The sequence below is a fragment of the Notechis scutatus genome, chromosome 9 (genome assembly GCF_049901735.1).
Source record: "Notechis scutatus isolate UNSWTSFEM ecotype Mainland chromosome 9, rNotScu1.2, whole genome shotgun sequence".
NCBI classification, from domain to species: domain Eukaryota; kingdom Metazoa; phylum Chordata; class Lepidosauria; order Squamata; family Elapidae; genus Notechis; species Notechis scutatus.
In genome coordinates this window covers 23,317,344-23,343,023 of record NC_142017.1, presented here as the reverse complement: position 1 = coordinate 23,343,023, position 25,680 = coordinate 23,317,344, and the positions used below count along the sequence as shown (strand labels likewise).

The 25,680-nt window shown below is 44.7% G+C and overlaps 1 protein-coding gene across 3 annotated transcripts in view; it reads left to right on the top strand.

Annotated features, from left to right (window-relative positions):
• Window positions 1–25,680, top strand: part of MTSS2 (MTSS I-BAR domain containing 2) — a 66,885-nt gene that overhangs the window by 32,498 nt on the left and 8,707 nt on the right. For 2 of the 3 annotated variants that reach the window (XM_026684187.2, XM_026684186.2), the window contains exons 4-11: window positions 384–468; window positions 1,287–1,378; window positions 1,570–1,644; window positions 2,329–2,337; window positions 14,322–14,479; window positions 20,404–20,511; window positions 24,378–24,478; window positions 25,158–25,278. In XM_026684187.2, coding sequence (XP_026539972.2) covers window positions 384–468; window positions 1,287–1,378; window positions 1,570–1,644; window positions 2,329–2,337; window positions 14,322–14,479; window positions 20,404–20,511; window positions 24,378–24,478; window positions 25,158–25,278 — 749 coding nt within the window. The remainder of the gene's footprint in view (window positions 1–383; window positions 469–1,286; window positions 1,379–1,569; window positions 1,645–2,328; window positions 2,338–14,321; window positions 14,480–20,403; window positions 20,512–24,377; window positions 24,479–25,157; window positions 25,279–25,680) is intronic. The other variant, XM_087971887.1, reaches the window with a different exon arrangement.

Below are 25,680 nucleotides of genomic sequence, written 5' to 3'. Positions count from 1 at the left end.
TGGCACGACTCTGCTGCTGTTGCCCAAGGTGAAGACTTCCAGCTGGCTGTTTTTCCTGGGGGGTGGGAGGGAACTTACAGCATGGGCCAGATATGGTTGGGTAGGGTTGGATTGTGGAACTGATCAGAGAACAAAATCCTTGAAGGTAAGATGGCGGCTGCCAGAGGACATCGCGACTCTTAACCGATGGTCGTCCTTGCGGGGGGCTCTGGGAGATGTCTCCAGCCTGCCTCCTGTGGAGGCCTTTGGCCCATGCCCTCCAGGAGACCCAGGGTGGGCTGACCTAGTCCATGATGGCTTTGCTGGTCTGTCTCTTCAGTCTTTTCCAAAGTGGGCTCCCCGCCTTTGCCAGTTAATCACAGAGGAGCCTCTTTTCTCTCCAGGAGCCACAAGGGATATCGGCTCGGCACTGACCCGGATGTGCATGCGCCACCGCAGCATCGAGACCAAGCTGAGGTACTTCACCAAGTAAGTGTGCTGATTCTCTTGTGCAGCTCCATTGCCAAGAGACATTTCCCTCTCAGAAATAATGGGGAGCAATGGACTTTGACGGGGGGGGGGAGGGCCTTCTGGAGCAGGCGGCCACTTCCTGGACCAGTCTTGCTCCCTCTGCTCGGTGGCCAATTCCCTCAGGCCAGGGGGGCCTTTCTCGCACTCCAGGCTGGTCTCCCTCCCCCTGAGGTTGGGAGTCCCGGGCATTTTTCTGACATGCAGAGCAGAGGTGCCCACAAAACCTGCAACCTGGGGAGTTGGGGGGATCCACTGGGCTGCTCAGTAGCCCGATTGGCATGTCGGCAGGCAATGGGTACTGTCCTTTGCTGCAATCAGGATCAGAAATGCAGGGCATGCTGGCTCTAGAAAGCCTTCACTGGGCCCATTCTGAGCCCTCCCCTTTATCCCTGCGCCCGGAAAGGCTTCATGCCCAGTGGAAGCAGGAGGAGCTGGGGCTGAGGGGTATGGAGGCTGTGCTTGGTTCCAGAAGGCGTCACTTGGCAAGGCAGCGTTTTCTGTGTGTGTTTTTCTCTCTCTCTCTCTCTCTCACACACACACACACGCACATGCACACACACACACATACACACACACACTGTTCAAAAGGGATCCCATTTCCAGGCCGATTTGTTTAGGGCAAAAAAAGAGGAAGGTGGCTCTCGCTGGCTGGAGGCATCCTCATCCTCCCCAGCGCTGCTTCAAGAGAAGGGGTAGCTGCTCCGCTGCTCTTCTCGGCCCTGGCCGAAGGAAGCTGCCCCAGAGGAAGCTCACCTCTTCTTTCTCTACGGCTGCAGTGCCCTCATGGAGAGCCTGATCAACCCCCTGCAGGAGAGGATCGAGGACTGGAAGAAGACCGCCAACCAGCTTGACAAGGACCACGCGAAAGGTAGAGCAGCTGCCCCTTGGAGCCGGGGGCTCGGGCCACGCAGGGAAGGAGCTGGCAGGGTGTGCGGGCACCTGGGGTGACTGGAAATGGGAGAAAGCTGTGGGTCATGGCCCTCAGTGCTTGTCTTCTGCCCCTGGGAAAGCCTATAGCTGTGGGGGAGCTTCACGGTGGCCTCTTTCCTGCCTCTTCAGAGTACAAGCGAGCCCGCCACGAGATAAAGAAGAAGTCTTCTGACACCCTGAAGCTCCAGAAGAAAGCCCGCAAAGGTGAGGATCTGAGGGTGTGGAAAGGAAGACGAGGTGATTGCAGGGACAGCGGCCAGGCTGGTAGAAGTGGACAGTCTCCTCCTCAGGACAGGGAAAGGGAAGGGCAGCCTTAATTGGAACTTGCCTCCTTGAGAGATTTCAGCTGCTGTTGCTCTCCAGGCTTGAAAGGTGGCAGCAGCTGACATCTGGAATGCCAGAAAGAAAGGCGGCTGCCTAGAAGCCCCCTTCCCCCTTCCCAGTGTTTCTCGTTGGCCTTCCTGGCCATGGCCCTTTGGAAGGAGAGCAAGCGGCACCTGAGCACCTATCCACTGGCTTTCCCTGGATGGGGTGGAAAGAGGCAGATGTTTCCAGAAGGTTCTGCATCTGGTAGGAAGAGAGGGAGGAGGAGGAGGAGGAGGAGGCTTCCGTTGAAGATTGTGTGGGACCTGAAATGTGCTCCAGGTGGCGGCTTTGGGGCGTTCTCCGATTTCGCTCTGCCCTCCTGCAAGGCCCTTGCTCAAGGGGAACCTCTTGCTCCATCCAGGTGTGATTGAAAAGCTAATCGCAGGGAGGGGGAGGGGTGCCTCCCTGGGGGAAAGAGGCAGAGGAGTTTGGGCGGGGGGGGGGGGCGGAATCGGTGTACCTGCCTTCTTTCACACATTCTTGTCTTTCTCCTCTTTTTCTCCTTCCCACATTCTTCTGTAGAGCTACTTGGTAAGTCCAATGCTGCCAACCCAGCTCCCACCCTCCCTCCCTCCCTCCCTCCTCCATGGCCTTTGCTTTGTGCCCTCTTCCTTCACCATCCCACCCAGCTGGGCCTGAAATGAAAGAAAACCTCCTAGGCCACCGTAGCTGGATCCCTTGAAGTTCCCAGGGACCGGACTCGAGTTCCACCTTGGTTCTCCTTCAGAAGGAAGCCCTGGCTTTCTCCTCTCCCCAGGGATTCCCTCCCAGGAAGCCTGATGAAATCATCTAAATGATTCTTCAGATCTTACATTGTAGAGGGCCACATGAGCAAAGGAGAGCTGCTTCACGAGCCCCATTTGTATAAATTGCTTCTTTTCTGCCCTGCTGGCAAATCTAGTAAATCCACTCGCTTCATTGACGTAAATACAGCATTATAGGACTCTGTAGATCAAAGGAACCATCAAGCCAGACACAAGACTGAGCACAGAAATCCAGACTTCCTGAAAGCTGGACCTCTGTGAACAAGAGCCCGCCAGTTCTCTGGTTCCACAGTCTTTATTGGGAATTTTAAAATCTTTATTTACTTTTATACATGCAGATTAAAACATTTCTGTATTGCCATAATTCATCACAACTCAAGGTCACTTATATGGTAAATTTTAACTTGAAATCTGCCTCCTTATTACTCAAACCTGTTATTCTGGGTCTTGCCCCCTTGATACAAGATAGAACCAGTCTTGAACTTGTGTGATATCCTTTCAGGACATTAAAGAGGGCCCTCCTCCTCTCAAGCTCTCTTCATAGGATCTGGCTTCTTATTTGGTGGACACCATCCTTGCCCTTCTCTATCCCCATCAATTTTGCTTAAATCCTTCTTGAAGTGTGGTGCTCAGAACTGGATTTGCTGCAGAAAGTGGATCTAACCAAAGCAAAATGAAATGGATCCCTGACTTCTGGTTTGGAAGATACACTCTTGTTGGTGCAGCTGAAGGCTGCAGACTGAATAGAGTTATCTTTTGAGATGCCAGGTATTTCCAATATTCCTGCCCTGCTTCTGTCATTGTCATTGGGAAGGTTTTGCTTCGCTTGGGAAGGCTTTTCTGGGCTCGAATCAGTTGATGGCCAATCTCTCCTGGTGGCCGACTGGACAGGTCCCAGCAGTCTTCTTAGCAAGGCTTCTCAGAAGTGGTTTGCCATGATCTCCTTCCGGAGCCTGAGAGGGAGGGATCAGCCCAAGGTCACCCTGCTGGCTTTGGGCCCAAGGCGGGACTAGAGCTCACTGCCTCCTGGTTTCTAGCCTGGTGCCCCCAGCACTGGACCAAACTGGCTGTCTTTGGGAGGAACACATCTGCACATACTTAGGAGAAGTTGCACAGAAGTAGATAGCCCAAACCTACTTTTCAGGTGGACTCATCAGGTACATGGCAGCACAGAGGGTTCTTGGTCACTTTCAGGGGCTGCAAGTTGTCACATGCATTTGCTTCACCTTTTGCCCTGGCCAGTGGGAGGCTTGGAGTTGGGACATACAGGATTCTGTCCCACTGGAAGTATCCAACTGTCAGGGTTGTCTCAGATCAATTCCTAGGAAAGAAAACCCTTGACTCCATAGATTCAGAGAAAAGGTACTTTTACTAAGAATGAATGCAGCAAAAGTCAGGCAAGGTCTGAAGCAAACAGGTGTGAAAAGGACACACTGAAACTCGGCCCCACCCCCAGTAGTCAGGTAGACAGAGTCCAATCATTGGCCAGGAAGATGTTTTGGGAATGTCTCAGGTCCAGGTGCTCCATGCCGCTGTTGTGCATGCTGTTCCCAAGACGGCCTTAACCAACCCGAGCTGGCCTCTCTGAGTCCAAACTCCCCCTCTACTCTCACGCCACTTGCATGCTTCCCCTCCCAAATGCCCATTGCTCCCTCCCTCCCCCATTTCCATAGCAGTTGGCAGCAAGCTTGAAGGAAAGCGATGATGACCAAGGCCGACACCAACAAATGACCTTGACTTTTCCTGTCAGTGAACAAGCTTTGGCCCTTGGCTCCACAGCACCCACCAGAAGGAAGCTTTTATTAATGTGCAGTTGGAATCCGTCTTTCTGGTAACTTAAATGCATTGCTTTATGTGCTGCACTCTGGAATGATAAAAAAAGAACTTTGGACTGTCTACAACATCCCTCTTGGTCCTCTGTCTTGCAGCTCCTTCAGTCTCTCGTCAAGGGAATTTGTTTCTAGGCCCCAATCTTCCTAGCTGCACTGAAACCTGTTCCAGTTTCTCTGAATCCTGGTGTGAGGAATCAAAAACGTCCTGTAGTTTTGCAACCATATCGCGCTGCTGCTCCCTATCCAGTTCATAGCGATGCTTTCTGTTCAGTTGGGTCTGAATCTCAGCGGTTTCATGGACCAGCTCTCTTTACATTTTCCAGTGTTGTGAGGCTTCTTTCAGCTGTTTTATGCCCAGCTGGGATCGATTCTAATAGGGTGTAAGCCTTGTGGGGTTTTGGCCACCTCATTTCCTTTTACCTCTGAGCGTTCCAAGAAAACAGCTTTCAGTATGTAGTCAGTCAGGTGAGGTTCAGTTAAAAACCTTTTCACACGTATTACTGACCAAACTGGCTACCCAGCATTCTGTATCTGTTTCCTAAGCTTGGTTCTTTTCGGTCTTCTCCCGTCCGCCTGTTTCCTACAGCTCTGCCAAACGGGGTCTAGAGAATCCGCTTGATTTTGATCCTGTGACCGTGTGTGTGTGTGTGTGTGTGTGTGTGTGTGTGTGGAAAGTGGTCGGAGTCACTTTTTTCAGTGCAGTTATAACTTCAGAGGTCACTAAATGAACGGTTGTAAGTCAAGGACTACCTGTCTCTACCTGTCTTCTGGAGGGCGCAGCTCCAGCCTCTCGGCTCTTCTCGTGTGGAGGCTGGTTTCCCCCCTCAGAGGCTCCTTGGCTGCCAAGAGGTGGCCTCTTGTCCCTAGTTGTCTCTTGGGAGAACCGGGGCCTGCCTGACCAACCGACTGGGGCCTCCAGGGACAGCCTCAGACAGCAGTGGCTTCTCCAGGGAGGCCGGTTCCTTTGCAAACAGGAACGTCAGTGCGGGTCTCCCCTGGGAACTTTCTCTGCAGTTAGACTCGACCAGTGCGAGGGAGCTATCGTGGCTCTATATGGTCAGCATTCAGTATCTCAGAAAAGTGTGTATTCTTGTATGACTAATAAGACACACATAATAAAAGGATCCAGGCTGGGTTTCATTTTGGGCCTGTGCAAAATGCTCACCAGCCCCTCTCCTGCCTCCTCCTCCTCCTCCTCTTTCTGTCTGGTCCAGCTCTCCTCTCTGGGGATATCAGTCTGGGAACCAATGCTGAGATCCACCCTCTGATCCCAGAGGCAGCAGCGCCAATGGATGCAGAAGGGGCCAAGCCCATGGGATGTGCTAAGACCCCCATTTCCACCCTTCTGAAAGGGCAAAACAAACCAGCTGATTTCCAGCTATTTACTCAGCTTACCTCTGAGTTGGTCTGAACTTGGCTGACAAAAGTCCTTCCTGTGTGAAATTGCCTATTCTTTGGCATCAGTATTTTTACCGCCAAGCAGGATGTCAGGATCTCAGCCTTCGCTCCCCAAATCCTTGGCCTCTGCTTGGCTGTTTCCAGACTTCCCCGATTCTCCCCGCTCCCCCCGCCTTCCATGCATGTTGGCTGCTGGCAGTTGTGGTGGGAAGATTCTTTGAAGGGGAACAGGATCCACCTGCCGCTTTTGCTGTGACCGGGTGTGAGCCCAGCGAATATTGTGCCGGAGCAGCTGTTCTCAGACCTGGTTGGCTCTTGTGCTATAAACGGGGAGAAAGACACACACACACACACACACACACACACACACACTGAATCTGCAAAAGAGGCTATGTGGCAGCTGGGTTTATTCCCCCTGTCCACAGGGGTGGTGGAGAGGCTGTTCTGGAGGGCCGCGACAAACTCTGCAGAAGAGCCGATGAATGTGAAGGCTCTTCTGCGTGCCATCCTTTTATCTGGCGTCCCTGGGATGAAGCAAGAGGGAGCCAAAAACCTCCGGTCAGCCAGTCTCTCTGGCCTGCTGGTCCTTCGTCCATGGGTGGGTGATGGTGCCCACTGCCTGAGGAAGGGCAAAAGGGATTTCCATCAAGGAGGCCAAATTCCATCTTGGGGGCTCAAAGCCGCCAAACTGCTTGGGAAGCCGATGAAAGTGATGAGGCTTTCGGCACTTGGCAGAATCATTGCAGCCCAAAAGACTGAGTTTGGGCCAGGAAAAGTGTCCCTTAAAAGACCTGACTTTCTAGCGTTTGGAAGCCGTAAAAGAGCAGCCCCCTCCTCTTTTGCCTCAGATGCTTTCAGCCCACCTGATATGGAAGTGCTGCCTCTTTTGTGGAAGAGCTTTAAGATGGAGACCGGCAGTGGTGGGATTCAAAGTTTTTTACTACCGGTTCTGTGGGCGTGGCTTGGTGGGCGTGGCAGGGGAAGGATACTGTAAAATCTCCAGTCAGAGGTGGGATTTGCCGATTCTCCAAACTACTCAAAATTTCCACTACTGGTTCTCCAGAACTGGTCAGAACCTGCTGAATGTGGCCACCTCTGAAGACCGGCCTCCTCTCTTGGAAATTGGTTTTGGGCCTGCAGGCTCTTGAGGCCCAAGGAATCAATTCCAAGATATTTGGAGGTCTAAGTTTGTCAAATGGTCTTCTCGTTAATTTCCCATCTTTATTTATATCTAAATAGAAAATGCATATATATTCGAATAACTTTATTGTCAGTTTGAATGTACATATACATTGAATTGGCATATAGTAAAATGAAATTTTGTTGCATACAGTTGTCTTTTTTTTAATGAAGTTTTTTATTTAAAAAAAAAAAGACAAACACTAACGAACACAAACATAAAACATCAACATAAAGCCCTCTTCCAAAATACAGTGTATCGGTTGGTACATTTCTTTCGTGCAATGTCACAATATTAACGGTCTTCCCTTCCAAACATACATTCATATTACATAAGTCAACTATACATATTATATTATGTTATATTGTATTATTATTGTATTGTTGTTAGACCCAACTAAATATGTATATATTTCTTATCGAGCAAATCTCTATTTTAACAAACTTGGGGTCATACAATTCATTTCCTTATATTCAATTATATAACATAGTTACGTCATATTATCTTACATATTATACTATTCCTTTCCATAACATAGTTTACTTCTCTATTTTCTTATCTAGCCATTGATAAAATAAATCCCAAATTTTATAATATTCTGTCAGCTGGTGCTCCATTCAAAATCCAAGAAAGAAATACTTAGACTCCTTTAATCAGAGAAAATATATCTTTTACTGGAAATCAAGTGGTAGCAACAAAAGAATTCTGAATCTGAGAAAATGGCCGCGTAAATCACATATACAAAGTAATGGCAACATTCCCACCCCCAATAGTTCAATTGGCTCCTCCAATTAAAAGTTGTGTATATCATCATGTGGGCATCTCCAGGTGGTGATGAGGCCTCTGTCTGTTGACCTTGACATATTTTGATAAAGAGTTGCAGCTGCGCATAGCATAGGATAGAAACCTAAGCAAGAATCTAACACCCCCCCCAGCTTATACAGTTCTGGTTTTTAACACCTCCAGCTCACTTCCCATAACCATTCCCCCCTCCTCCCCCCGTTACTTATGACAGCCGAAAGATGCAAAGCAAAGGGAGAAAATCTTGAAGGCTGACATATTCTTTATCTTCTTGCTCTCTGATTGCTAATGTCCATTTACTCATTTCTGCACATTCCATCATTTTCTTAATCACCTCTTCCTCTATTGGAATTTTTTCGCTCTTCCAATTTCTAGCAAATACAATTCTAGCTGCCATTAACACATTTATAATCAAATACGTCAATTCTCTACTGAATCCTTCAGGCAAGATACCCAATAAAAATATCTCTGGTTTCAAGTCTATATGCTGTTTTATCATTTTTTTCAAGCCATGTATGAATCTTAGTCCAGTATCTCTTAGCTTCCACACAAGTCCACCATATATGATAATATGAACCAGGTATCTGATGACACTTCCAACATCTCCGATTTGTTCTTGAACATCCTTGCTATTTGTGTTGGGGGTAAATGCCACCTGTAAAACATCTTGTACAAATTCTCTTTATGCACTACCGACATTGTCAATTTATAATTTCGAGACCATAGTTTTGCCATTTATCTAAATCTATCCCATAACCAAAATTCCTCCCCCAGGCAATCATTGTTTCTTTAACTTGTTCTTCCTCCAATTTAATTCCAAGTAAGTAACCATAAAATATTTTAATCATTTTCTCATCGGTACCTGTTAAAATTTCATCCAGTTCTATAAGTTCATTATAAAATCCCTCTGTTTTACAATCTTTGTCATACCTAGAATGTATTTGCATATATGTATACCAATTCATCTTGATTTCTTTCTCCTCTAGTTCTTGTTTAGATTTGAGTTCACCCATTTCATTTAAAATTTCATCATACCTAACCGTGTGTTCCATTCTATAAACAACTGGGTATGCAAATGCTTCTGTAGTTGACAACCAGACTGGAATTTTCATATAATGTTGTTTTCTTATTTTTTCCCATATCAACAATAAAGAATCTCATATATAATGTCTCTTGAAATAACCATGAGTTTTACTTCCTTTATACCATAAAAAAGCATGCCATCCCAGTAATAGATCATGACCTTCTAATGTTAATAATCTAACATTCCTTAACAAAACCCATTCTTTGACCCATATCAATGCTGCTTCCTGATAATATAATTCCCAGTTAGATAAGCCAAGTAGCATCTTGTAACAACTTAAGTTTAATTCTTGCCTTCTTTCCCTGCCACATGTATTTCAATATTATTTTATTTAAATCCATAAAAAAATTCTTTCCCTAATTTAATTGGAATAGTCTGGAACAGATATAGTATCCTTGGTAATATATTCATCTTAATTGTAGATATTCTCCCTATAATTGTAGATTCTGCCAGTTTTTTTAGATCTATTACAATCTGTTTTTTAAGTTTAACATAATTGTCTTCTTTCAAAGTTCCACATCTTGCAATTAAATATATTCCTAGGTATTTGTTTGTAATCTGAATGTTCAGTCCTTCCATCAAAATAGCCTTTTGTTTTCCTGTCATATTCTTAACTAATATCTTGGTTTTATCCTTATTTATTTTCAATCCTGCCACCTGTCCATGTTCTTCAATTTTTCCAAACAATTTAGGCGTTGATTTCAATGGTTCCTCCAATATAAAAACCAAGTCATTCGCAAAGGCTTGTAGCTTGTATTCCTCCTTTTTTATTTTCATTCCCTTTATTTCCCTATTGTCTCTAATATTTCTATTTAATATCTCCAAAGTCAATACAAACAATAATGGCGATAAAGGACATCCTTGTCTAGTTCCTTTTTCAATATTAATATTTTTCGTCAAATCTCCATTAATCATCACTTTAGCAGATTGTTTTTGATATATTGCCTCGTTTTTATAAATCTTTCTCCAAAGCCCATCTGACCCATTTGTAGTATCATAAACTGCCAGTTTACATTATCAAAAGCTTTTTGCGCATCTAAGAATACCAAGGCCATTTGCTTCTCTGAGTGAGTTTCATAATATTCCAGAGTGTCCAAAATTATTCTTATGTTGTCTTTAATCTGTCTCTTCAGCAGAAATCCATTTTGATCAACATGTATTAAGTTATTCAGGTATCGTTTAAGTCTTTCTGCCATTATTGAAGCAAAAATTTTATAACCTGCATTTAACAGGGAAATAGGTCTATAATTTTTAATCTGTTGTAAATCAGTGTCTTCTTTTGGTATCAGAGTAATATATGCTTCTGTCCATGAGTCAGGTATTTTAGCTTTCAATAAAACTTCATTCATCACTTCAAGCATTATTACTCAACGGTTTCTGTAAGGTCTTATAAATTCAGCTGGGAGACCATCCGGGCCCAGAGTCTGCCCAATATTTTGTCTATTTAATGCTTCTGTCAGTTCCATCATTGTTATTTTCCCTTCTAGGATTATCTTAATATCTTCAGGTATTTGAAGTAACTCTGCTTCTTGTAAATATTGTTTAACTTTTTCTTCTTCAATATTCTCTTGCTTATACCATGTCTCATAATACTTCTGTATTATCTCTTTCTTTCCCTCATTTCCATTGTGACTCACACCGTGATCATCAATCAGCTGTATTATCTTTTTCGCTTCTCTCTCTTTTTTCAGTTTGTATGCCAACCATCTACCAGGTTTATTCGCATTTTCAAATAAATTTTGTTTGGCACTTCTAATTTTTTGAGCTAATTCTTCTTTTTCTGTCAACTCTATTTTGTGCTTAATAACCTCCATTTGTTTTTTGATGATCATTTTTTGTGGATATTTTTGCAATTCTTTCTCAAGTTTCCTGTATTCACCCTCTAATATCTGTTGATTCTGTCTTTTCTTAACATTTCTTCTTCTTGTATAATCTATAATCAAACCTCTAGTATAGGCCTTCATGGTGTCCCATAAGTTCTGCATTGAAGTTTCCTCCTTTTGATTCTCCTTAAAGAAGAATGCCAATTCTTCTTCCATTTTCTGTAAGAATTCTTTTTCTTTCAAAATTACATTATTTAAAGTCCATCTTGATCTTTTCCTTTGTCCTTGCCATTTGACCCATATTGGGTTGTGGTCCGCCCAAGTACTTGCTTCAATATTAATTTCTTGTATATTAGAAATTATTTCCGATGACATCCAGATCATCCCAATTCTCGACCAAGATAAATGTCTATTAGAATAAAATGTATATTGTCTATCTTGAGATTTCATTTCTCTCCAAACGTCTCTATTCTTAAGTTCCTCCACCATGTTAAAAAAGGATTTTGGAAGTGTCTTTCTACTCTTTTTATTAAGTTTCTGTGTTTTATAGTCCAATTTTGTGTCTACTACAGCAGTGGTCCCCAACCTTTTTTGTACCAGGGACCGGTTTCAAGCAGAAAATTTTTGCAAGGACCGGGGGGGAGAGAAGAGAGGAGGGGGCTTTTCCTGTCGCCGCAGCTATTCCGAGCGCCCGTTTCACCCCCACCGCCACCCCACCCCGCCCTGCCTTGCTCCAATCCACAGTGTCCCGTTCTGCCTGCCTGCCAGCCTGCCTTAGTTTCTGGTTGTTTGGGAGCAGCTTCGGCTGAGAATAATAACTATTCGCCTCTTTTACTCAGCCGAAGCTGTTCCGATTCAACCATTAACGAAGGCAGGCAGAACGAGCACTGGGTTGAACCCAGCGCGCGGGCGGGCGGGCGGACGGGGTGGGGGTGGGGGAGAAACGGGCGCTTCGGAGGCGCTGCGGTGACAGGAAAAGCCCCCCCCCGCTTCTTAGAAGCAGTTTCTTCCTGGGCTGGTGGAGGAGCGAGAGAGCGACTGAGAGAGCTGACCCAGAGAGAAGGACAAGGCTTCGGTTGCTTCCTCCCTCCCCTTCTTTCATTTGTGTCCTTGATCCCCGATCCCAGCAGCATTCACCAAAGGTGAAGAAAGCCGCCATTTTTTTAAAAAAAAAAAATCTTTGCGGCCCGGTAGAGAGTGCTCCACGGCCCGGTACCGGTCCGCGGCCCGGTGGTTGGGGACCCCTGTACTACAGCATTAAAATCTCCCAACATGCAAATATTATCATATTCCAATTCTACTGTCTTCTCATGCAACTTTTTGTAAAATTCTTCTTGTTATTAATTTGGTGCATAAATTGCTACTAGAAGCGTTTTCAAATTATTGTCCATTATTTCCACCATCAAGATTCTTCCTTCTTCATCTTGTATAGATTAATTTAGTCTTAATTGTATTCTTTATGTATAGTACCATTCCTCTTTTATTATGTTGAGCCAATGAGGTATATAAATCACCAATTCTTGGATACTTCAGCATTTGGATATGTTGTTTGATGTGGACTTCTTGCAGGCAGACTATATCTAATTTTAATTTTTCTAATTTGTGGAGTATCTTTTTCCTTTTGATGGGTGAGTTTAATCCATTTATATTAATTGAAATCAATTTCTTTTCTTCCATTGTTTATGCTTTATATATAGGATGTATTACTCTCATTGATCTTTCTAGGTTCTCTAGGCTCCTCTCTTCCACTAACTGCTCCGTCTTCTTACATTTCATCTTTTTTCTTTATCTCTTAACTCCACTATCTCCCTTTGGGATTTATCTGTCTCCTCCTCTCGTTTTCTCTTCTCTTCTTTCCCTCTAAAGAATTCATCATAGAATAGTTCTGCCTTCTCTATTGAATCTAATCTATGTCCTTGTTCTTGCCAGATAAAGGTTAAGCCTTCTGGTACCAGCCATCTATAGTTCACTTCTTTTTTAATTAATATTTTCATCAAGAATTGATATTCTCTTCTCAACTCTCTCACTTTCCTTGGTATTTGATTCAGAACTATTATCTCTTTCCCTTTGTATCTCAATGGGTCATCTCTGGCTCTCTGCAATATTTGCGTTTTAATTGCTTTCTTAGTGAACCTCATATGGACTTCTCTTGGTAATTTATTTCTCATAGCATATCTTGTGAATACTCAAAATACCTCATCTATACCATCCATCATTTTCTCTTCAGGTATCTCCAGGGCTCCTGCCAAGATTTCTGCCATTATTCCTGTTAAGTTTTCTCCCCTTTCTTCTTCAATATTCTGGAATCTCAAGTAGAATTCAAGTCTCTTGATCTCCCAGCCCAGCATTCCTTTTTCCTTTTCCTGTTCCACCATTGTCAGTCTACTATCTATTTCTCCAACTTTTTTATCAGTCTGGTCTCCATGTTGTTCTATTTTTTGAAATCTCTCTTCGTATTTTATCATTATTTGTTGAATATTCTCAACTCTCTCATCTGTTTTCGTTGTTCTCTCTTCTATTCTTTCCATCCTGTCTTCCAGACATTTACCTTGGTCTTGTATTAATTGCCCTATCATGTGTAGTGTCATCTCCATCCCCTTTTCCTTCTCCTTCTCCTTCTGCAGCGTAGCACGAAGGTTCCGCTGGGAATTTGGGCTTAGCGAAGAGGTTGATTTCTTCATCATTAATTAATAATTAATTAATATCCCAATCAAAAATGTTGCACAAAAAAGCTATCTTCAGGTTCTCCAAACCTTAATCCAATAAGCGAAGGTAATTAAAAAATAGTAAAAAAAAATTCTCAAAGAGAAAATGCAAAAAAGAAAAAGGAGAAAAGAGAGAGAAGAAAGAAAAAAAATATTAAAAGATAAAAGGGGAAAAAATAAAACTAAGTCCGAGTGCTGGGACTCAGGCCTGAAAAAAGAGATTTTTTTAAAATAATCCAACAGCAAAACCAAAATCAAGCTGATAATTTAATAACTAACAATTCCTAACTATCTATAGATAGATAGATAGATAGATAGATAGATAGATAGATAGATAGATAGATAGATAAAATAAATAAAATAAAATAATAAAATAAATAAAATAAAATAAAATAATAAAATAAAATAATAAAATAATAAAATAAAATAAAATAATAAAATAAAATAATAAAATAAAATAATAAAATAAAATAAAATAAAATAATAAAATAAAATAAAATAAAATAAAATAAAATAAAATAAAAATTACCTGGACTTTTCTCGCACCCCCTGGAATATCGTCTCGCACCCCAGGTTGGGAACCCCTGCCTTAGAGATAAGCAAATGCTAAAGAAATTTGAATTCCATGTATGTACAATGGAACACGGTTGACTTTCAGTCTTGAGAAATGCCTGTTTCTTCTCCTGTGTGCACTTCATACATTTCATATCCCACTCTGATCTTGCCTCCTGTCTATATGCTATATAGTAATAATAATATGTCATTTGACTTCCAATCCTTTAATCCCTGCTGCAAAAGTAAGCCTGCTGCGGTAGTTTGTTTGGTTTAGTGTGTGGCAGGTGGAAAGCCAGAGCTACTCCCCAGGAGAGCCTTGGCCCCGGGGCCAGGGGAAAGAAGCCATGATGGTCTCATCTGCTGTTGTTTACAGGCAGGGGGGACCTCCAGCCTCAGCTGGACAATGCCCTGCAGGACGTGAATGACTTGTATCTCCTGCTGGAGGAGACGGAGAAGCAGGCAGTCCGCAGGGCCCTGGTGGAGGAACGGGGCCGGTTCTGCACCTTCATCGCATACCTGCAGCCAGTGGTGGTAGGTGCCTTTATTTCCAGAGTCGGTCGCAGTTTTGTAGGGACTGGGCAACCGTCCAAGGGGTTCCCCTCCCTTTGCTTGGCCAGATCTTGGCTTTTAAGCCTTGGAACAAACCGTTGGCTCTCGTTGCCCACTTGAAATGCTGCTCTCAGTCCAGTTTTGCTTGTGCCTGCCCATGTCCAGTGTCCTGCTTTCAGGCATGCAGAGTGTAGTCTCTGCAACAAAGAGAATTTATGTCCAGGGCATCCTATTGAGCTACTCCCAGGAATGCTGGAAAGGATGAAGTACCTTGCCAAACTTGGCACCCAGAATCTGAATGTGAAGAAGAGGAAGGTACCCTCTTGGCTGTTTGGGTACCAGGTGCCAACCCAGAGGGTCCAGGTCTTTCTCTCTTGGTGGGAGTTGAGGTGGAGGAGCTGAGGTGGCTTTCCTAGACTGGCCTCTTTGGTTCATCCCAGAGTGGCATCCGAGGCAATGCAGAATTAGAGACGAAGTAGGAGGTTTCTTGAAAATTCCAATTAAGAATTGATCTCAGCTTTTCCTTTGACTCCTTTGTCCAATTTTTTTTAATCTATGAGTTTTGGGATCAATATTTATTGTCTGGGAGATGCTCTGCAAGTTAAAACCTATGAGGTTTTGGGCCTTTCCCTTTTCCCCGTTGCTTTCCATGTTGAATTTGTCTTTGGGAGTCCTTCTGGCTGCTCTACCCTGCCAGCCATTCTGGGAGCAGCAGATAGGGCCAAGAGGGCCAAAGGGTGGCTGGTGGCAGCCAAATGAGCAGGCTGGGCCCACAAGGGGAGGGGGCTGCACAAGTGGGCGGGGGCAGGTGTGTGTTGGCAGATCCTTGTGTGCCTCCATTCTCCACATGGAGACTCGGGAATGGGCCAGGACAAGTTTCAGGAGGTCTTGGGAGACCCCTGCTCTTTGGGGCACCGAGGGGGACACAGTGTCTGGTGGTAGCAGCAGTCCCCCCCCCCAAATTCCAGATTCAAAACCAAATGGCATGCCTCTGCAAGACCCCTGCTGATGTGGCTCCAGTTCTCCTTTTCCCATCATCCTCTGACCTCCCAGAAGGTCCTGCTGGTCAGACCAGCGTTTCCTTTCTCTCAGGGTCCAGCTAGGCTGCCAGTCAACAGGACCCAACACCAGCCTCCCTTCCACTGTTGTTCTTGCATCACTGTGAGACCAGCTGCCCTCCCTCCCTCCCTCCAGAGATAAGACCGAATCTTTGGTTGAGCCCTCCTCCTCCTCCTCCTCTGTAAAAGTGTCCAGTCTCCTTGGAGGCCATCCCTTGGAGACGTTTGATGGCCCCTCTGGGTTGGGTCTCTGGGCACACAGACTTTGGGGTTAGCAAGTCACAGGATTGGGCTGACCCTCCCTATCCCAGAGTGGAGCAGCAGTATTCAGAAGGAAGGAAAAGCTTAGACATCCAGGATGCAACCAAGGAAGGAGGCTGAAAACGTACCATCACTTGCTGAAGAACTTTGAGTAGAGAAGAGGTTTGTGGCTGTTCTCCCAGCTGATGCTTCGCTTGGCCCAAGCAGACGAGGCAGAGGAGCATCTCCAGCTTTGGTGTTTGGCAACTCACTCATGAGAGCAATATTGGCACCTGTTGCGACCTTTGGTGCCAATCCCGTTTGCCATTAAGCTTTTTTGAAGGTTTGAATGTGAGCACAAACATTTAAGGTGTTTGTGGTTCTCCATAAGATTGCATAGGCAAATACCCAAATTGCCCTTATTTGTCCACTGTTCTTAATTCTGAATTTTTTCATATTTGTTTTTGGACTAAAGGGAGGAAAGTTTGCCTGGAATGATGTTTTTTTTTTTTAAATTTAATTTCAGTAATGTAACTGTAATCCCAGCAGGTTTCACATGGATTAACCTGAATTACATTTCTAATTTTTGAAATTACACAAAACCTCAGCTGGCAGATCCAGCCCTTTGTGGCTTCTGCACTGTCCGTAGCATTGTGCAGCTGAAATGTAGTAGCAGAACTCAGAGGCTCCGTAGAGATCAGGAGCAAGCAGAAAATCAAATCCCACAACAACCACAACCACTACCTCAACTACAATCACAACTACAACCAAAAATAACCACCAAACCACAGCCACAAACAATTACTATCCCTTCAAATAATTCCACAAATAATATCTCCTTACTCATCAGAGACACCATGGAACGTGAACAGAAACGTCCAAATGCCATCTTATTTGGTCTCGAAGACACCAACAAATCGGACAACATCACCAAAGTTTGCAATATCATAAGCAACTTAAATACAACAAACATCTCTCCTGAAGATATCATTGAAATAACTAGAGATGGCCCTGTGTGCAAATACAATGACGGCTCTGTGGCCCCAAGATTTTGTAGAGTTGTATGCAAAACTGAGTCCAGCAAACGCATATTCATTCATACAATAAACGCCATTGCAAAAACCAATCCCAATCTCAAAAAACTTCACTCAAGACCAGACTTATCCATACTGCAAAGAATCCACTCCCGTGAACTCCGCAAAGAACTCAAAAACCATCTAGACGATGGAGAAAAGGACCTATACATTGACTACTGAGCTGATTGCATCAAAAGAAAGTCACACATCCCACAACTCCGCATCCAACCCCACCCCATCCAATCCAACATCACTCAAAACTAGGCACGCACGCCCCTAACTACCTCTATTCCAACCACAACTGGCCTTAAATGCAAGGTACTCAATGCAAGAAGTCTTGTAAATAAAATACCTGAATTTCTCCTCTTACTAAATACGGCTAAATTTGACATTATATTTGTCTGTGAAACATGGCTCAACGCATCTCTCCCTGACCCCGTTACTACAGTAAGAGACTATCATGTTTACCGATCAGATTGTGAAATCTGTAGAGGAGGTGGTGTTGCTATCTTCTATAAAAAGTCTCTACATCTAAAAAACATCCAAGTTACCCAGGAGCTTGCTATTCCTGAGATCATCGTCTGTGAACTGTCCTTAAATATCACATTTTGGTTCTTACTATGTTACAGAGCCCCTGATTATGACATCGAACATGCAAACAAGCGAAATACACTACTAACATGGGCAGCATCCTGCCCACACGCTTTTATCTTTCTTGGTGACTTCAATCTACCTCACATTAACTGGACCCTTAACGAATGTACAACTGAACCCACACATGCAAACTTCTACAATGCAGTAACAAATCTGGGACTAGAACAACTAGTAACCAACAACACTAGACTTAACAACTGCCTCGATCTCATCTTCTGCAATAGTTTGAATTCAATTTATGGAATACAAATTAAAGAACCCTTTTCCAACAGTGACCACAATATGATAGACTTTTGTCTCAACATATGTCCACACAAAAATCATCACAATGACGGAACCCCCAATTATAACTTCAAAAAAGGCAACTATGATCTTATAAACAATGATCTCTCATCCCTTGATTGGCAATTTCTATTCACTGGATGCAATACTGTAGAAGACCATTACACCATATTTTTACTTAAAGTCAAAAGAGTCATCAAACGATATGTATCATTAACAACTCCCAAAACCAGAAAAAACAAATTACCCATAACAATAAGGAAGCTTCAATCCCAAAAGAAATCACTTTGGCGGAAAAACAAATCTGGTCATGTTGCCAACTTCAAAAGCCGATACAAAAATTTATGCCACCAGATAAAAACTGACTGCACCAATTATCACGTTAAACAAGAAAACCTTCTACGCACCAATTCCACTCGCGCTTTCTACAATTTTGTAAACAACAAACTAAAAGACTCAAGGTCCATTCCACCCCTGATAGGACCTAATGGTAAAGACTGCAACGACACACCATTAAAGCCAACATCTTTAACACATTCTTTGGCTCAGTATTTGTAAACAGCAATGGATCATGACCAGTATTTCCTAGTCAAACCACAGACAACTACAATGATCTAATGCATATCGATTTTACAGAAGACAATGTTGAAAAAGCACTACGCAATCTAAAACCATCTCTATCTATTGGACCGGACGGAATGTGAGCCTACTTCTTAAAAAAGCTATCCACTGCCATAACTGAACCTCTAAGCATAATCTTTGAAAAATCTTTCAGGACCAGCTCCTTGCCTAACCTATGGTCACAAGCCACAGTCATCCCCATCTTCAAAAAGGGAGACCCCAGCCTAGTTGACAATTACAGACGAATCTCTTTATGCTGCGTCACCTGTAAAGTCATGGAATCAATTATTAACCAATCCATCATCTTCCACTTAGAAACAAACAACCTACTCTCTTATAAAAAATTTGGTTTCAGGAAAAACTCCTGTAATCTGCAACTCTTACACTGCAAAAACATATGGACTACACAACTCGATCAGGGCAAAGCAATAGACGCAATCTACATAGACTTCTGTAAAGCCTTCGATTCAGTGGTACACGACAAACTACTCCTAAAACTAAAATCTTATGGTATCTCTGGACAACTGCATTACTGGATAGAAGCATTCCTGTCAAACGGGCAACAAATGGTCAAAATTGGGAGCGTCCTATCAAATTCTGTACCTGTCAACAGTGGTGTCTCCCAAGGCAATGTTCTAGGACCAATTCTCTTCATACTCTATATAAATGATCTCTGTGATCACATTAAGAGCAACTGCGTTCTCTTCACTGATGATGTAAAGCTATTCAACACCACATACAATACTGCTACCCTTCAAAAAGACCTTGACTATGTATCAGAATGGTCAAACAAATGGCAACTTCAAATCTCAACAAATAAATGCTCTGTCCTACATATTGGCAAAAAAAATCAGAAAATAAAATACAGGCTGAATAGTCAAGACCGTGTTGATGATCCAAATTCTGTCATGGATCTTGGAGTGCTCATCTCTAATGATCTAAGTGCTAGAGCCCACTGTAACTACATAGCCAAAAAGGCATTAAGAGTTGTTAACCTAATCCTACGTAGCTTTTTCTCTGGTAATATCACACTAATAACTAGAGCGTACAAAACATTTGCTAGACCAATACTCGAATACAGCTCATCAGTCTGGAACCCACATTACGTATCTGATATTAACACAGTTGAGAAAGTCCAGAAATATTTTACAAGAAGAGTTCTCCACTCCTCTACTCGTTGCAGAATACCTTATGCCACCAGATTCAAAATTCTAGACCTAGAAAACCTAGAACTACGTCGCCTTCGGTCCAATCTAAGTATGGTATATAAAATCATACATTGCAATGTCCTACCTGTCAATGAATACTTCAGCTTCAACCATAACAACACAGGAGCAAATAATAGATACAAACTCAAGGTTAATCGCACCAAACATGATTGCAGGAAATACGACTTCAGCAACAGAGTGGTCAATGTCTGGAATACTCTACCCGACTCTGTGTTTTTTTCCCCAAACCCCAAAAACTTTAACGTTAGACTGTCTACTATTGACCTCACCCCTTTCCTAAGAGGTCTGTATGGGGCGTGCATAAGTGCACCAACGTGCCTACCGTCCCTGTCCTATTGTTTCTTTTTTATTTTTTTGTTTTTTATTTTTCTTATATGTATCTATGTATTCATAACAACGTTTTTACTATTATCTTGTAAGCAATTGACAAAAAAAAAGAAGCTTGGAAGCCCCCAGATCAGATGAGAGGGTCAAAGGGTCACAGGAAACATCCTTGTCCTCAACCCGCCCTAGTGTTGCCTCTGCCAAAGAGAGGCTCCCTTTTGCTCCCTTTTACCGGACCCTGTGGGTTCTGAAGCTGAAGTAGGCACATTGGGTGACAAGGCTTCAGGGACTGCGGCCTTTCCTGGCCTAGAAAGTGGGGCTCACCTTGACCAGGGAAAGAGCAAGCTCTGGTATGTTGGGGCTGATTCAGGGCTATTGCCTGCACACGGCCAAGACTGACTCTTTCCTTTACCCTTTTGCAGAACGGAGAGATCACCATGCTGGGAGAGATCACCCACCTTCAGGGCATCATTGATGACCTAGTGGTGCTGACAGCCGATCCACATAAACTGCCAACAGCCAGTGAGCAGGTAGGGAAGCCCAAGAGTCATGTCTCATGGTGGTCCATATGCCCCTTGAGTGGAAGGGGGATCGACACAGGGCGTTGCAGCCTCCGCTTTCCTCCAGAGTCTGTGACTTAAAACTCCGGAGTGTGCCATGCTCTGCGCTCAGAGAACAGGTTCCAGTCCACTTTGAGGACTTAAAATACACCTGGGTCCCTCCCTTCCCCTCATGTCTTTACTCAGGACTGAACCTCTGCAGGCAGCCTGAGCCACAAGGCCCAGATTGCCTGCAGAGCTGCCAGCATTGATGAGTTTCTGCTGGGCAAGGCAGGGATGTGGTCATAGCAAAGCAGAACGCCCACCCAGAGCCTGGTCACCTTCAACTACTCCCGAGAAAGAACAAGTTCAAACGTGTGACTGTGTGAATCCACTGGGCTTTCCTGGGAGCCTTCCTGGACCCAGTTCCCCAGAGTGCAATCTTTGGAAATGACTTCTCCTGCCTTCACTTGCCTTTTGTGTTTGCCGATGGCTTAAACCATCAGACACAGAGCAAGAACCCTCCATGCTCGTAGCTTCTTTGAACAGAGGCAGGATTGTTATCCAGAAGGGTGATAATTTATGACCATTTAACAGTAGTATGAAGTTATGACGGCTTCTGAAAAAGTGACTCACGAGCCACCTTGAAGTTGTGACCATCCCGCCATCCCCGTAGCCACAGGATTATCATTTCGGCCCTTGACAACCAGTTTACACTTAACGACGATTGCAGCATCCTGCAGTCCTGTGGTCACAATGAGCGACCTTCCAGGCAGTTTCTGGCAAGCAGAGACAATGAGGGGGTCGAATTTGCTTATGACCATGTGATCCGCTTAACAATTGTGGTGAATCACTTAATAACCACAGTAAAAATGGTTGTAAAATTGGATCTGGTCATGTGATGACTTGCTTAATGACCACATTGCTTAGCAAGTGAAATTCTGGTCCCCACTGTGGTCATAAGTCAAGTGCCATAAGTGTGTGACTAATTGTAATAAAAACCAGTTTGGGCAAAAAGGGAGGGATGCTGATTAAAGGTGTGTCGCCTTTTAATATGTCACCTTCTAGGTCAGATAGGGGAGCCCTGGTGGCGCAGTGCTCAGTCGTGCAGCACAGTCCTAAAGGCTACTTCTGCTCACCAGGCTCCAGGTCGACTCAGCCTTCCGTCCTTCCAAGGGGGGTAAAATGAGGAGCCAGATGGTTGGGGGCAAGAGGCTGACTCTGTAAACCACTTAGAGAAGGCTGGGAACAGGGGTGGGGGGGATTCAAATTTTTTAACAACCGGTTCTGTGGGCGTGGCTTAGTTGGTGGGCGTGGCTTGGTGGTCATGTTATTGGCTGGATGTGGCCAACTCAATATCACTCACATCGAGGCACGCATCTCCTCGCCTGGCCTCTCGTGACTGTGGGGATGCTCAACAGTCGTAAGTGTGAAAAACGGTAATAAGTCACTTTTTTCAGTGCCACTGTAACTTTGAATAGTCACTCCACACAAGCAAAGTACCAGCAAAGGAGGGAAAAAAACTCCAGAGAAGTTCCTGAGACAGGAAGTCTAGCCCTGCCAAGAATGTAATAAGGATTAACGGAGAGGCAGTTTCTGTAAGCAACACCAGAATGTTTCCTTCCTGCCTTCCTTACAGGATTAGGCCTGTAATTTCTTCTAACAACCAGTTCTCCAAACTGCTTAGAATGTTAACAACCAGTTCTAGCGAATAGGTGTGAACTGGTGGAATCCCACCCCTGGCTGTGAAGCACTATGAAGTGGTATATAAGTCTAATAACTAATAACTAATAACCAGGAAGGCTGGTTGGGACCAAGGGAAAGTTAATGGTACCTTATCTAGCAAAAATCTCAGATCCAGCTTAATGTCAACTGTCCCAGCCTGGTCAGTTAGAAAAGAAAGGCCCCTGGGCCACGATTAGCCCAAGGACTACTTTACTAAAGCCGAAGTGGTTAGAGAAGAGGCAAAGCAGGATCTGGGGTTTTCCCCCTGGTTATCAGTCAATGTTCAATCAGGTGTTTGGGAAATGGTGCCTGTCTTCTTGCACCAGCTCCGCATTTTTTGGGTGCGACCTTGAGATGGCCAATGCTTCCCACTGGACGGTAGTGCTTTGTTTTGATTCCTGCCTCCCTACCCCCCACTGCTCCCTTCCCCTGTTACTGACATCAGGCTGTCAGCTTGCAATGCGTAGCTTTGCTGAATGACAACTATGTTCTTTTTTATGACAGGAAAAAAGGAACAAAATGACCAGATAAATAGCAATAGCACTTAGACTTATATGCCACTTCATAGTGCTTTCCAGCCCCCTCTAAGCTGTTTACAGAGTCAGCACATTGCCCCTAACAATCTGGGTCCTCATTTTACTCACCTCGGAAGGATGGAAAGAATTGCAAAAGAACAAAGTGGAAGAACGAGTGATGACTTCCTTTTACCAATCCACTATAGAAAGCGTCCTGACATATTGCATGACGGTGTGGTATGCTGGCTTGACAGCCGCGAATAGAAAGACATTACAGAGGGTGGTGAGCACAGCACAAAACATCGTAGGCTGTTCCCTGATACTACTACCTCGCTAGGTAGTAGTATGACCTCGCTAGGGTTCACTGCCTTAGAAGAGTGAGGAAAATCCTTAGGGACAGCTCACACCCCGGTCAGCACTTCTTCACTCTCCTACCATCAGGTAGGAGACATAGAAGCATAGCCAGCTTCATCAACAGGCTGAAGAACAGTTTCTACCTGTGGGCTGTCAGACTCCTGAACGGGAAATACTTCATGTCAACATAGTATGATAGACTTGCGGGGCCGGTGCATTGGGCAATAAGTTCACATGATGCAATAAGATAGATAGTGTGTTTGTTAGTAGGATTCACTGGATTAGGGATTTTTCTTTTTTGTCTTCACTGTGAGTTGTGTTGGGGGGGATGCACGAAGGGGGGCTCAGCCAATCTCATTGTACACATGCTGTACTCTGACAATAAAGGTTGATTTGATTTGATGGAAGGCTGAGTCAGCCTGGAGCCTGGTGAGATTCGATCTGCCAAATTGCAGGCAGCCAGCAGGCAGCAGAAGGAGCCTGCAGTACTGCACTCTCACCACTGCGCCACTGCGGCTCATCAATAAAGCTGGTTTTGAAACAGTATTTCTGAAAAGAAGCTCAGAGCTGTCTGAATACGAATCCGCAGCATAAGCGTGCTCAAAAGGTCAAGTGCCACATAAGGTAGCCTCCATAGGAAGCTACTACTGAATGGATATCATCGTTGTCTTTGTCATCATCATCGCAGGTCAGTTCCAGGCTTTTGTGCTCTGGTCACACTTCACTTAATGCGACCAGGATTAATGCAGCCCCTTTAAGAAAGCCAGGCAACCAGAAAAGCAACCCGAGAAAAAGGTGGTGCTGAATCAATTCCAAGTGGGGCATCTCTTCCTTGGAGCCACGGACCGAAGGGCCCCAACATTGGAGAGCAAAGGATTGGAATAGTTTAGGAAGCTAGACTGGGTCTCTGGGTGACTCTATGTGAGTTGTTGGTTGAGGGAAATTTTGCCTGAAGGCTTGTGTTATCCGGCCCCCAGTTCAAGAGTGGTGCCTGCAAGGAGCCACAGAGACAATCAGGCTGATGTCCATCCTATGTGCCTTGGGCTTTGCTTTAAGAAAGTCCTGGTGGAACAAGGAAGCTGTGACCCTTCACCGGCAGCGTCTTGGCTGCTGTCTGGGCGAATATGGCTTGGCCAAAGGCAGGCAGAGCCTCTCTTTGGTTTGGGTGGTCTTTGCATTGCCTCTCGGGCTCTGCTTGGACGGAAAAATCTCTTAGGGCCAGAAATGCCATAAGGACCTGGCTAAAATGACTTTTTCTTGCAGGTGATCCAAGATCTGAAGGGCTCTGATTACAGCTGGTCTTACCAAACCCCTCCATCCTCCCCTAGCAGCTCAGGATCCCGCAAATCCAGCATGTGCAGTAGGTATGTTTGGGTCGGCTTTCTTTTTCCCCGCTAAGTCCGCTCAGAGCTTACGAAACTTGAGTAGGTTCAACGATACCCCAAGTGTAACCACGTCTTGGTGGCCAGAGTCCTTGTGACGTACCAATTACTTCCCAAACTGAGTTGCCATGGAATAAAATCCAAGAGCACCAGGCCTGAGCAACTGTGGCCAACAAATGGGAATGAACTTGAGCAACGGCAGTTCTCTCCGTCAGGTCAAGCAAAACATTGTCTTTGATGGTGGTGTAACATCTGTCAAATGAAAGTAGCTGGGAAAAGTTCTGCCCCAATCTTTAAGACATGTTGCTCTTGATCTCGCCCCAAAATTCTTCATATACATTAAAAGTGCTTCTGCCTTTAGCTGAGGAAAAAAAATACATTGATTCGTGTAACCTGCAGCATAATAAGTCCCCGATCAGCCTACTTTATTAATCCCAGCTGAAGAGGAGAAGCTGGAAGGCTTGTTCATGGTGGAGGAGGTGTTCTTTTGTAGTCCTTGACTCAGCTTGTCTTTGCTGCCCTCCCCCAGCATGAGCAGGGCATGTAAAGGACTGTTGGGCTTACCTTGCCTTGAGCAGCCTCTGACTCCTGCAACCAGTGTCCTCCCTGGGGCTCCCTAGATGCACAGCATCTCACCTGGTTTCACATTTTACTCCCATAGTGTGGCACAACCTGCCAACACCCGCCTGTCCAGTGTCTCATCCCACGACTCGGGCTTCATCTCGCAGGATGCAATGTTCTCCAAGCCTCCTTCACCGATGCCCTTGGACATCACCAGCCAGGTGAGCTAAAGGTGAACAAAGAATGAAGTCCAGGACAGAATTATGGCTCCAGTGACCCCTCCCCATAAAGGCAGGCAAGTGCCGTCTCCTGAAAGAAGCTGGTTGCAGCCTGAGACCCCTCCTCTCCTGTGAGCGATTCAAGGTTCTCTCCTTTCCTTGGAAATGGAGATGGAGTGTGGTTTGTCCCTGATTTGCACTGGGTTGATTCCATTATGTCCCTCGGGAAAGGATTGGACCAGTTCCCTTTTGAAGAAGAAGGTGGGCAGTGAGGGAGTCAGGGACCCTGAGCCCTGGGAGGAGGAGCTGGAACCCTCTTTGGAGCCCCTTCTTGGACTGGAGGAAGGAGAAGACATCCTTGGCTTTCCTGGCCCAATTCAAAGGCTAATGCTGGCACTCCTCCAG